The sequence below is a fragment of the Stegodyphus dumicola genome, chromosome 12, assembly GCF_044657685.1.
Source record: "Stegodyphus dumicola isolate Sdum_Otavi_A_Nest chromosome 12, ASM4465768v1".
In the NCBI taxonomy this organism is placed as follows: Eukaryota; Metazoa; Arthropoda; class Arachnida; order Araneae; family Eresidae; genus Stegodyphus; species Stegodyphus dumicola.
The window spans coordinates 113,491,696-113,505,524 of NC_140779.1; the positions used below are offsets into that span (position 1 = coordinate 113,491,696).

Sequence of the window (13,829 nt, forward strand, 5' to 3'; positions counted from 1 at the left end):
ATTTCCCTTTTCATTTCCTCTTGACCTGCTTTAATTTTTTTCTTGAGAGGCTTTCATTTCTTCCTTAAAGGTTCTTGACCAGCATTCATATTTTATTTAACGGATACTTTCCCTGATTTCATCTCTTTGAATGTAGCAAAAGCTGAAGAGTCATTAGGTTCTTCTGAAGCAGGAGACGTGAAAAATGAGCAATGCCCTCGCTGGGACTTCTCGAATATGCGCCGAGTGTGCTACTGTTACATGACGAAGGCATGCAGAAAGGAGGGAGAAAATACTTTATATACTTCTTCTTTTAAAGGGGAAACTGAAGATTAAAGGATCCAATCGCCAAATCCTGGTGGTGAAGCATTATCATCCACCACCTTTTAGTTCGGGCGCCACTGCAGAATCATTAGGTTCTTTTGAAGCAGAGGATATGAAAAACTAGCAATGCCCTCGCCAGGACCTCTCGAATACGCGCCGAGTGGGCTACAGTTACACCACGAAGGCATGCAGAAAGGAGGGAGAAAATATCTTATAAGGCAGCCATGAGCTCTCTTAGTTGCTCCTTCCTTGCTCTTGTTACCGACATTTAGTCTCACTTGTGAGACCACACATTCGTGTTGGTAATAGATTGAAAGCACTTAGAACAGATGATAGCTTGATAAAATTTATTCAATGCAATGTTACAATGTAGGAGCATCTCTTGAAAGCATCGTTTTTGATATCTTGGGACCTCTGCCACGAACTGCTGATGGCAACAAATACATCCTCGTCGTCACTGCTTACTTCACAAAATGGCCTGAAGCGTGTCCTATCCCGGATGAGGTTGTCACAGTATCAAAGGTAACCATTTAGCATTGGATTTCCTGGTTGGTAATGCTTCTTTTGTTACATCCTGATCAAGAAAGGAATTTTATCGCGGCTGTAATTAAAAAACTATATTGATAAGCTCAAACAAAAATTTTTCATCCACAGTCCGATGGCATGGTAGATAGGTTCAATCGAATCATCACTAATAACTTCTCGCTAATGGTTTCCAGAAACCAACAAGACTGGGACCAGAAATCCTTATTCTTACTCGCTTATCATACATGTTGTTCACAAGACTAACCGCTGTTCCCCATCCCAGATGCTCTTTGGTCATGATCTTCATCTGCCTTGTCATCTCTTTGTTTGGTCACCCTCTGGATCCACCTTCATTGCATGAGGAGTACATTAAAGATCTCCAGGCACGGTTTGAAGTGAAGCAGAGTTTTGCATAAGACCAAGTCAACTTGGTGACAGGAAATGGATACAATACTTGAGTAACCGGACATCAATTCAACGAAGGTGACAAGGTGTTAAGGAATCCAATTCGATGAAAAGGATTCTCTCCTAAACTACACTCACCCTGGGGTGGTCCTTACACATTCCTAGACAAGCTGAATGATATAGTTTGAATCCGTAATTCATCAAATTCTAAGTCCTTATGATAAAGAAGCCCCTTACAATGCCGTAGTGCATATTTCCCACAGTGATATAATGCAAATAGTATATTAAGATTGTCCTAATTGTATGCATTTAGTTTATTATGAACCCATATATACGCAACAATACCATTAAAAAATTTTCAAACATAGTTGCAGCATTATTTGCACGTCTGTTTTCAATAATTAAATAGCAAAAATAAAACTTCTTATCGATCCAACACAAAATTCTTGTATAAAATGATTCATTCAAAGTTTTGTTTAAGTAAACAGTACACCCATTCATTTCTTCAGTGAGAAAATAGGCCATTAAAAACTCTTCTTGCAAAATCTATTATGTATAGACTATCTACCACTTATACTTAACATGTGTAAGTATTTGGCACTTATGCTTTAAGTGCATTATGAACTAATTAAAAAAAATAAATGCAAAGACAATTAAATACAGATCATTATTCATTCAGGTCATCATTTAGTTTTCCACTTTTTACTTCAAATTAAATTCTAAATAATTGCGCAAAACCAAAATACACAAAATTTAGTCAAGATTAAGCTTAGCTTTGTAGAACTCAACTTAACTGTGCATGTTCTATATCAACACCTTTCAAGAATATGAAACAAAAGGAAAAAATTTTGCGTATTAAGTTTTACAAATGAAATTTTAATTATGTAAAATATAATGATCATAACGAGCAGCAATTCTTAATTTCACATACTAAAATTTTATATCTTTTTAGAAAATAAGAAAAATTATTGCTTGGAAATAACAGACACAATTATACAGATCGGGTTTTCGAAAATTACTATACTTTACTGTTTTTCTTTAAAAATTTATTCTTGTGACCTGCAATTAATATTTTAATAATAAATTAATATCGCAGGACTTGTCAAGTTCACATGCAACTCATTTTCGAATTTTATACACATTTTTGGAGTTTATTTAATGAGAGTAATTAGAAATACAATTACATTCTTGATGTTTTTAGAACATTTTATGATGGGGCATAGATTTATATTTGCTAAAAATTGAAAGGAGTATCTAAAATTCTAACATCAGAATGAAACACATATATAAGAATTTGTATGAATGTAGTTTTATGTATTGAATTTATTCTACTTTAAAAACCACATTCTGCTTTTGGTATTTTATATCATTTTACCATAAAACCAACTAAAAATATTGTAAAATACTTTCAGAAATTTAATGCTTTTCCAATAAGAATAATATAGATATGTTTTATTAAGGTGATCAGATTTTTAAATTCAGAATGCTTTATACATAATTTTTTAAATAATGTTTTTAGAAATAAATTACATTATTATTGTTATTGTGGCAAAGGTGGTATGTAGGTCAATATATATATATATATATATACACATGAAAATCAAAATAAATAATTTTTGTTATATCTTTTAATAGTGATATATAATAATTTTTAATACATAAAGAAAACACAGTATTCATCTTAAAAAAAATAATAAATTTGTAACCCTTCTAAATTACTTTTATGAAGTAGCCTTATAATTCTCTGAAGCATGAATATTTTTTAGAACATCATTTTCTTTTTTGATCTTCTTGTATAAATCTGTGCAATTTTCAATTTATTTTAGTGACTAAAATACCCTTCAAAGTGGCTACTTGAAGCTATGCCTTGCCACTAGTCCAAAAACTGTTTGTAATGCTAAATACTTGCTCAGTTGCAGCATTAGTGCCAGAAAGACAAAAGAAAACTCTTGCAATTTTAAAACATTTGAATAAAGAATCTAGTTTTTATTAAAATATGCAGTTATTTCCATCCACCTCTGAACTAGGCACATCTCATTTTTTTACCATTCCAATATTTTTTCTTCCAAGGTGTATTGTTTAAAGTAAGCACATTCCTCATATGTATCAATTTCCAATAATTTATGATTTTGTATCATTTTATTAAATATCAAAAAGGTTGATTCAACTTGACTCCACCAGCGGCCGAGCGGGAAAGGTCGCTGAAAACTGGTAGTTCAGTCCGAGGTTCGAATCCGGCGAACCGGCTGGATGTACGGGAGTTTTCATGGTTTTCCTCACATGTTATGTGTATACGAGCCAGTTTCCCTTAGAAAGTCCTCCACGAAGGCATCCATCCCCTTACGCAGATGTCCCTCAAGGCTTTGCCATAATCACACTTTATTTAATATGAGAAAGCTATACATTTCCATCTCCTAAAACTCTCCTTTTTTATCCATTTCTCCAAATAAATAAGAGCAGTCTGATAAAATGAAACAATAACTTCTCAAAATTCAATAACCTCACATTGTGACGTATCTCCATTCTCTTTCAGTTTGTCTAGAGTTCTAACATTTATCGGAATAAAGTTATCCTCTATCTTGCTCAATATTGAAGCTGTAGCAATAACTTTATGAAATATTGAAGTCTAAGTGTTAATAAAATGTAACCAAGCTTCTGCCACTGGATTTTCAAAGAATTTAAAATAAGTATGATACATTCTTGAGACTGAAAATAAGCTTTCAGTGGTAAAAACATTCAGAGTACCCTTTCAATGGCAGGAAGTACTGCTAACCATCGTGCTTGTGAATAGCCTATTATCGTTGGAAATTCGTTTCGTAATTCAAAGTTACAGAAATTTATCAAAGTTTTTACTCTATAAGATTTAAAATATATCTTAGAAATAATCATTTCTATAGTAGATGGAAAAACATCAGGTGGTGTTCTTATTGTGTTAAGAATAACATGCGCTGCACATCCGACTCCAATCAAACCATAGTTAAGGTTTCGCTTCAGTTTAACAAACACATTATTTTCACCATATGTATCAGCTCCTCTAAAGTCAAAATTCTCATTATCAGCACAAGACCAATAATGTTTTCTTTTAATTACTTTCTTCAAGATATGTAGTATAACAGTCGTTAAGAATATTGGATGTTTCACCAGGTAAGGATTTAAATTCTAAAATTTTTAATCTAACTCCATAACTCCAATCTCTAAATCTAACAAATACTGGAAACAGTTTTATTTCCTTGTGATTGGATGCATCAACGAAGACTGAATCAAAAATTTTGAAGAACACATATTGCACCGTACATCAGAATCGCTTATAGTTTTTTCAATAAACGAGTGTTTCTTCTATAGGTCTTTGTTAAATGTACACTTTCTTTCTTTTTGAACCCATCGCTAAAAAAATATATATATATGGTAAAAATAAATAATTAATTAAAATGAAATTGCAGTAAAACATACCCTTAGCACATATGTAATTGCACCGCTGATAAATAAAAAATACAAGTTGTTGCCAAAAGGGAAATGTCATTACATATCATAGTTCCTACGGATTTAAAAAAAGAAATTTAAACCCTTATTTGCAAAATAAAATTGACAATGAAGTAAAAACGTTATGATCTAAATATGAGAAAAGAAAATTTAAAATGGTTATATCTACAATTAAATTTCAGCAAATTACAAAAAAATTATTTTCCGATGCCATGTAATAATGCGTAAGGGGATGATAAATTTTATGTATGTAACGCACTGTTGAACACATATGCATACTTGCCAACCTATGACACTCAAAAATCAGGAGATTTTTCACAAAATGATAAAAATATAGTTTTTAATAATGAATTAACTTTAAATAGTTACTAATTCTTAAATGCAAGCAACACAAAATACCTTACACATAAAAAACATCTTTATTACTTGCATCGTTTAAGAAAACAAAAAGACACTTTAATCAGTTTTTGTACAAATATTATGAACAGTGGCAGATTTTGCTTTCGTATTCAGAATGTTATGAACAGTAGCAGATTTGTGATTAGCTAAACTTACAGTAATCGGAAAATGTTTCGTGTGTTGAGCAATTTTTTTATTTTGAGAGAAATTTGTATCAGCTTTATGCTTATATTTTGCAGTATTATTTTGAGAACTGCCAGTTGAATTGCTGAATGGTGCAGAAATTACTTTTTTTTTCTCAAACCTATTTTTAAGAATAGAAGTAGTAACTACACTTCCATTTACTTTAGGTATTTTATAACTTTCAATACAGCCTTTTATTTTAACTCTCGAAGCATTTACATTGATCGAGGATTCTAGATAAGCATTTCTTTAAAGACAGCCAGTGTGTACACACACTCCCTATAGATTCTTTGACAGAACATCCAAATAACAGCCTTGAGCTTGCTTTGTGCTCATTGGCTAATATAGGCCAGATGACACACAGTGGAGCTCGATGCCCATTGGAGAACAATGTTTTTTGGATACGCATAGCTTTCACTCACAAAGCAGAAATTCTCATCTGATTCGCAAGGTTTTTTAGATATAATCTAGAAAAAATTCAATTGCTTTCAGACGTCCAAAATCACTTTTTTTTTTTTTTTTTTTTGTTCATATAACGAAGTATTAAGCCAAGTTCCATAAAAATCGTGAGAAATTTTAAGAATAAGAAGAAGTCGGGAGAAATATATTGTAAATCGAGTTGGCGGGTGAGCGGTCGAAAATCGGGAGTCTCCCGCCTAAATCGGGAGAGTTGCCAACTCTGCATATGTAATGCACTGCTGATAATTAAATAATACATGTACAAATTATAAATTCAAATCACAATCAAATATCAATTAAAAATTGCAGGGCTATCGGTAAGTGAAAATCTGAACTGCAACTATTGGGGGAGAGAAATACAGGAATGACAAATAGAACTCCCCCACTATGGTTTTTTAAATTTAAACCCTAGATGGGGAATCACCTGTTTATGTGGTCGAAATGGCAAGTGTCTCTTAACTTATGCTTGAATTCTGAGTTTGCAATATACACTACTTAAATAAATATATGCAGTTAAACTTTTACATTCTCACACTGCAGTTTCTTGAAACAGTTTGGGACAAATTCCATAAATTTGGGACCAAAAAATGAGTTGTAAAAATCGGGATAGGGACTGAAAATTCGGGATGTATGGTCAGGTTAGTTTTATCCATTTAACGACAGAAGATAATATGTTTTAGAATATAAAATCATAAGCATTTCAAACATTAATTCTTAAATATTTATAAAATTAATTAAAAATCTTTATTCATGCACTCTTTAAATTTTTAAAGCCAGTTCAGTTCACAGTTGTGTGACTGTTTTGTGACTAATCTCACTGCATGGTAATTACTGCTTTAGACTTTGTTTTAGATTTTGGTGATTTGTGATATTGAATAAAAATATCCAGAATACTTTGATATTTCCAACAACGACAGCAACAAAAATTTAATGGGCTAGATTATTTAATTTAGGAAATAATTAAATAATTTAATCCATTATACTTTCAATTTTATAATTTTATGCAATGAATCCCATTCTTACTTTAAGATAATTTTATGTGTTGTGTTTTAAGCATCAAACAAACAATTAAAAAATGTACAATTTATTTATAGTTAATCTAAAATTATAATACTGCCTTCTAATGTCTTTTCCTCTTGAAACCTAAAAGAAAAGGGTGAAAAGTCAAAATGGGCATTAAGGAATGAAAGTTCAACTAATGATATAAATTTAGAAAATATATATATATATATATATATACACTGTTAAAATATAGTTCTTCACATGCAGATCAAAAAACTTAAAAAAAAAAAAAAAAAAAAAAAAAACCATTCAGATGATGAAACAACTTTAAATATGGCTTATTATACCATAAATAATATTAGCAGGGCAAAGAATTTATCAGGTTTTAATGAAAGTTTCCCACTGCTGCAAATATCATTTAAGCAAACAGTTCGCACTGGCGTGTTTAATCATATTTCATCAAAAGATTTTTTGGCATTTGAAGGAAAAAGACCTGTTTTAGAACACTGTGTTGTGAAATTTGTAAAAAAATATTGTTATCATTAACCCATTAACCGCCAAAACTATAAGGAATGTTTCTTTTCTCATGAAAATAAAAACAAATATTAAATTTAACATTTATAACATAAATTTACATTGAAAATAAAAAAAATGCTCTTACCTGTGAAAAAAGCGAGTGTTATGTTCGCACAACGTCAGCGGAATAAGACTACAGATGTTTAGTGAGTAGGATTGTACTTGTGTGATGTTTCAATGTTTCTTTTGAGTGGAGTGCAGGATTACTTTTTAGCTGCATAACATTTTATAAATCTACAAATCACTTTACTTGTAATTAATTTAATATTAAAATATACATTGTATTTCTTTTACAAATACAGATTATTTCATTTGAAAGAATCAAGCATGAAAAGCTTGATTACAATCATGATGTAAAGCTACATTACATACTTTGTATCTATAAACAGTCTGGCTATGGTACTCTTTACAACAAAGTCTTTTGTTATCAACAGACTTTACGATAAAATGTCTACCATCTCCATGCAATGGTTTTTGAATGCTGAATTTACTAGGTCTTACTGTTGCTGATCTACTTCTGGCTAATTCTACACTCTCAATAGGAGTTTTCAAAAGAAATAATACATTCTCGCGTCTGAAATCTAAAAGAGTCTTTATATTTCCAGTAGTAAAAAGTGGTGATACTTAGTAAGTTTAGATACGGTCTCACCTCATATAATTTATCAGTATTGTCAATTTGACTATTGTCAAATGCAAATTCTGCTTCATATTCCTGTACTACAAACGTGATGTCAATTCTCGTACAACAGGAACAGAAATGTCCTTATCAAAAGACCAATACATTTTTTGAGGTAAAGAATGATATCCTGTAAGCAATAATATTCCAATAAGTCTTCTCATATAGGCTTCAGATGCAATAAATTCTGTTTTTTTTTTTTTTTTTTTCCTGAACGTATATATTTGTCTGTTCAACGAGAAGAGAGTAAATGTCTAAGCCAAAAAGAAAATCAAAAATTTGTACACTAGTTTTACCTTGTGTTTTGTCTTTTATAATTTCTCTTCTATCTCTTTCTTTGTGTTCTTCCTGAGTCATAACTAACAGTTCCCTTTTTATCCACTTCAAGATTTCAGTCTTCTGCTTTTCAAATTTTTAGTATGATTATAACTGCTTTTAGAAGGCTGAAACTTACTTCTTACGTGAATTTCAACTTCCCCAGCAGTATCATTTGATAAAATATCATTATCATTATTTAAAACATTGCCATTCCTTTCTTCTTCGTCACTAGCCTCTGCAATTTCTGGGGGAACAACAACAATATGAGTTTCATCCTAATCGTTATTAACATTATCATCTGTTTCTTCATCAAAAAATCTTTGAAGGGCTTCTTCTAATGTAAGATACCTCATTCTAGGCATTTTTAAACAACCAGAACATGAACCAGAACATCGAAAGGAATGAGTGAAAAAGATTGACTACCCGTTTCCTGCTGACGTTGCGTCAAAGCAACACCTGTTTTCCCTTCCTTCCCAACACAAATATAAACATCTGACTGATGTAATGTTCTGATAAACGGTGACCTTGACTAAAAATAGATCACTCATAAAGACGGCGATTTTTCGTTAAATATTTTCAGCAAAAATACCCGGTCTAAAATTTTGCTTAAAGTATGAGATTAATTATTATAAATAAAATGATTGTCGAAGGTAAATATTTTTTTACAGAAACAATCTTCATAATATTCCCTACACAAAATCATCTGCTGGTATAAAATATCTTTAGTTATATTTATATACGCATTTATTTTGACCGTTGCGTCAACGCAACACCAGCAGCTAATGGGTTAAGGTGTCTGAAATGGAAATATCATGCTACCAAATTAGAACCATTATTTACTCACAGTTCTGCTGCGACAAGTCTGGTACAGAATGTCACCAAATCATGTATACAGCTTTAGGTACTAATGTTATATCATATGACACTGTGAACGTTTGGTACCGAAAGTTGAAAAACAAGGACTATGACATTCAAGAAGCATAGTGCTCTGGCCAGCCTACTGATGTTGATGAGGGCCGCCTGGAAGAACTTGTGGAAGGAGGTCAGTATGCAACCACTCGAGAGCTTGCTAAGGAGTTAGACGTAAGTGCCATGTCCATTAGTTGCACTATGCATCGCATAAACTTGACGTACAAGTTCAATCACTGGGTGCCACATTAGCTGATTCAAGCAGGACAAATGCATTCGAGCCTGCACTAATTTGCTCGAATATCAATGCAAGAACAAAATTCTGAACTGGATCATCACTTATGAAAAGTGGAGTTACTTCAACAACACAGGCCAAAAAGGGAGTTGATCTGCACCCGACAGCCCGTCAGCAGTGTCGCAAAGGCCAATTTGACTAACAAAAAGATCATGCTTTGTATCTGGTCAGATTGCCGTGGTATTATCCACAAAGAGTATCTGGAAAAAGGTAAAACTCTCAACAGTAAGGTGTACAGTGAGATGCTAATCTGTGTTGATGCTGCTATCAAAAATGATTTTGATGGAAAACTTTCATTACAACCAGATACATTTAGAAAAAATGAATTAATTGGGCTGTTTTAAAAGTTTAAGAAAATTAAATTCTAATATATATATTATTTCAACTACCAAAACTTTTATGAAACTTAAACTTTGAAGATATACAATTTAAATACTTCAAATGTCACACTTAAACATAAGAAAATAATCAACAACAATTCTGTTATTAAACTAAAGTTTAAAAGATGAGAAATGATAAAATGGTACTAAAATAAAATCACCTTTTTTCTTCCCTTTAAACTTGGCAAATTTACCCTGGAAGAAACAAGCAGTTCATTCTGATATGTAAAGCATTCAGACTTAATTACATATAAACCATGCCCAGAAAAGTCCTTATTTGACTTGCATTTTAGCAACAACTGGTCATAACAATTTTGTAACTTCTCTATACAAAACTGTTTAAAATGATGCAAATATTCACATTTTGACATTTTAAAATTTAAAGAAATCAACAACAACAAAAAAAATTTTAATTTGGGGGATAAAATCTAACTTTTATACATTCTTCCAGTTCCGATACTTATATTTAGGAAAATTGTTTACTCATTATTATAATCACTTTACAATGGAGATCTTATCCACAGAATTCGTATTCTAGAAAACAACTACAGTCTTCAATGCTGGCACACAGCTCATAATATTATTTACATTAAAAATTAAAAATATTTGTACTTTAATGAATTTTTTGGTATAATTTTCAGATTAAAAAGAAAATTGAAAGTGATGTCAAAAAATGTCCAATTTTGAAATTAAATATCTAAGTCACTTTTTGTCATATGGAAGCCAAACTTTTTGTGTGTTATTTTTAAGTACAAAATTTTCCTAGATGTAAGTATACAGATCAAAGGAATGCATAAAATGTTAGATTTTGTAATTTTTATAAAATTGACATTTTAAAGATGAAAACTTAACAAGAATAAATATGAATATTTAAACATTTTTGTAATGGGAAATATATGTCCACAACCAGCAGCTACGAAAATAGAGACTGAGTAAGGACTTTTGTAGATATGATACATACAACACTTGAAATATTTCATTTTTAATACAAGATAGAGACTCGTTTGAATTCTAAAGTCACCATCTTTCATATGCTAAAACATGAATCATTTCTCTTAAATTATCAGATTAAAAGCAAAAATTGGCATTTGCTGCATAATCAATCTCTTAGCTCTTTGTTTATTACTTAAAACTAACCTTTATATGCCCTACATTTTAGTTAATTTTTACTACCAGATTTAATTTACTAGAATGTTTGAAATTTTAATTTAAAGATACTGTACCACAGAGACTATGAATTGCAAATGAACAGTTAGATTTCAGAATTATAAATTGCCTCCCTTTTCCCCTTTCCCCCACGTAGTAACCCAATATTTAAGATGATATTTAAGAAATATTAGCAAACGTTTATTTTATTTTTACAGAGATAGGCAAAGAAATATGATCTTGAGATACAAATGTTTTGTAGTTACAAACAAAGTGAAGAATTTTTTTAATGTTATAATTAATGAAAATTGTATAACGGCTGCTTTTGGAATAATTGTCATTGCTCATGAGTAGCTGGTGAATTTTAGCAACATTATTAGCATAAGTTTCAATAATTTTTGATTGATTTTAGTAAAGAGAAAAGTTAACAGCTGTAGGCAAGAGATTTTATAATGAAAAATCATTCAGTAATTTTGACATTGTACTTAACAAGTAAATTATATTAACAATGAATATGAGGAAGTGTAAACTAAGACAAAAGAGACAAATAGAATTTTCTGACAACAAATAAAGCATAAACGAATTAAATTAAAAATTTATAATCTCCCCTGCAAAATTATTTATACATACCTTTTTTGTTCCACTCTTCTTTTTCAAAATTACATCCTACAAATGCATGTAACATACATTAGATGTAATAAGATTTATACGCTCAAAAAAATTTCAATATGAATTAATAAATATTTGTAATTGAAGCATTATAAAGTGTATAGTAAAAGCACAGAAACAAGTACATCTAAAACACAATTTTCCCCCAAGTAACACTCACACCTTAGGTGATTTGGCTGACTTTAAATTTTTGCTACTATATGCATGAATGTGTACTATTTCAGCATCTATTAAACATTTTTACAAACTATTGTCAAGATTAGCAAAAAAGAAACATTCAAATTTTAATTATCTTCAGTTAAGAATTATTATTCTGGACCCTTCTTCCTGAAACAAAATGACCGAATAAGAATTAATATTCTCTGCCACTTAACACTTGAAATTTGTAAAGTAAATTATCAACACCAAATATGATTCTGTATATTCAATGTATTTTAAAACATGCACATTAAAACACTTTTTTTCCATGTAATTTATTTTTAATTTGTAATAAGAAAAATTACTGAATGGTATAATATTAAAAATTTAAATAATTAATTTGAAGATTCTGGAAAATAGCCCTTTTAATGTTTATTATTAGAAAAGAAAGAAATATACAGGATAATGTCTGTACAATAAAAGGGTTTAATCATTGTTGCTTTCTGATAACTTGCTTGAGCAATTTATGAAAAAAGAATACAAAATACTTTACTATGAAACAAAAGGAAATTTAATAAAACATTTTGTAAATCAAGTCAATGGTAAAAAATGTTGATCATCATCAAAGCATTTTGCTTTCTACCTTATCCAAGAAAGTAATATTACGAGTCTCTAAAGTAAATACAGGAAGAAAGATCTGTAAACATTTAATGACATTAAAGCAAAAGTTCAAGGGGGACTGCAAAAGAAAACAAAAATATATCCAAAGCACACGCTGCACCTAAAAGAACTATGTCATATCTTATAAATGCAGCAGAGTTCAGTTGTAGATAACTTTTTAGAAGATATAAAATAAATAACATAACCAATTAACAAACTGAACCTATATATACAAGTAACACATCTAGCACTGTCATCCAAGGTTAAGTGAATGTAACAGTGAAATGAAAATTTTAGACAAACATAATTTGTAATTTACAGAATGAAGTATTACAAACTGGTATGCTATAAATTGATGTGGAATGTTATTATAGGTAGTATATTGGTCAATGCATATGTTATTTTGATCACTGCACACATATTTTATTTTAAAGCTTTGATTTTTAATATTGTCAATTAATATGCTGCTGGCTATTGTAACTATTAAAACAGCCAGAATTTTTATTTTCAACAGAAAAATCTCCCAAATGATTAAAAAAAAAAAAAAAAAAAAAACTGACACATGCGTTTTGTTAAGCAATGAACAGGAAGAAAGTACAGTCAAAAGTCGTTAATCCGGACATGGGTAATCCAGAATGATCTATAATCCGGACCTCAAAGCTACAAACTTTCTGTGCATGCGTCAACGCATTGCACGTAATACCTTTATGCATGCGCATAATACATTTATGCATGCACATTTAATGTATAACGGATGGTATAAGCTAAGCTAAAATTATCTATTTCAATTAATGTTGCAGATTGAGTTGTTCCTTAATCTTTGAATTGGTTCTGGCTTATTATTTTTTGCAGACTGTTAGAGCAATTTTATAAAACTCTATGTCAAATAGAATTTCCGATGCTGGATCTACAAAGGGAAAGCATGTTTCGATGTCCATCAAACAAAAAGTGGAATTGCTGTCAAAAATGGATAAAGGCTCCTTTGTTTCTCTAACCGTTCCGAAATCTGTTTATCAATTTCACGCTGCTCTGTGCGGTGGGTGGGGGGAAACGTCGCAGAGCGCAATGAACTGGAAGTTTGATATGTCAGCACTATCCTTATCTTCAGGGCAGATGTTTTTATTTTATTCGGCTTATAATTCCTTACTAAATGTAGTATTTCATCTTGATGTACTCCATCTTTGATATGATTTAAACCAAATTCCTCGTCATTATGAATATCACGAATACAAATCAAATAGTTTTCTGGTTGCAATTTTCTAATTTCGATTATGCGTAATGTATGCTTTACGCATGTGCGCGTTGA

At 30.7% G+C, this 13,829-nt stretch overlaps 1 protein-coding gene across 2 annotated transcripts in view; it reads right to left on the bottom strand.

The window, feature by feature from the left end:
* Window positions 1-6,822: 6,822 nt before the first annotated feature.
* Window positions 6,823-13,829, bottom strand: part of LOC118189728 (neuroguidin-B-like) — a 177,968-nt gene continuing 170,961 nt past the window's right edge. For both annotated transcript variants that reach the window (XM_085806810.1, XM_085806811.1), the window contains exons 18-20: window positions 11,687-11,722; window positions 10,072-10,105; window positions 6,823-6,897 (exon numbers count right to left, since the gene is read on the bottom strand). In XM_085806810.1, the coding sequence (XP_085662936.1) occupies window positions 6,875-6,897; window positions 10,072-10,105; window positions 11,687-11,722 (93 nt within the window). In that variant the 3' untranslated portion in view covers window positions 6,823-6,874. The remainder of the gene's footprint in view (window positions 6,898-10,071; window positions 10,106-11,686; window positions 11,723-13,829) is intronic.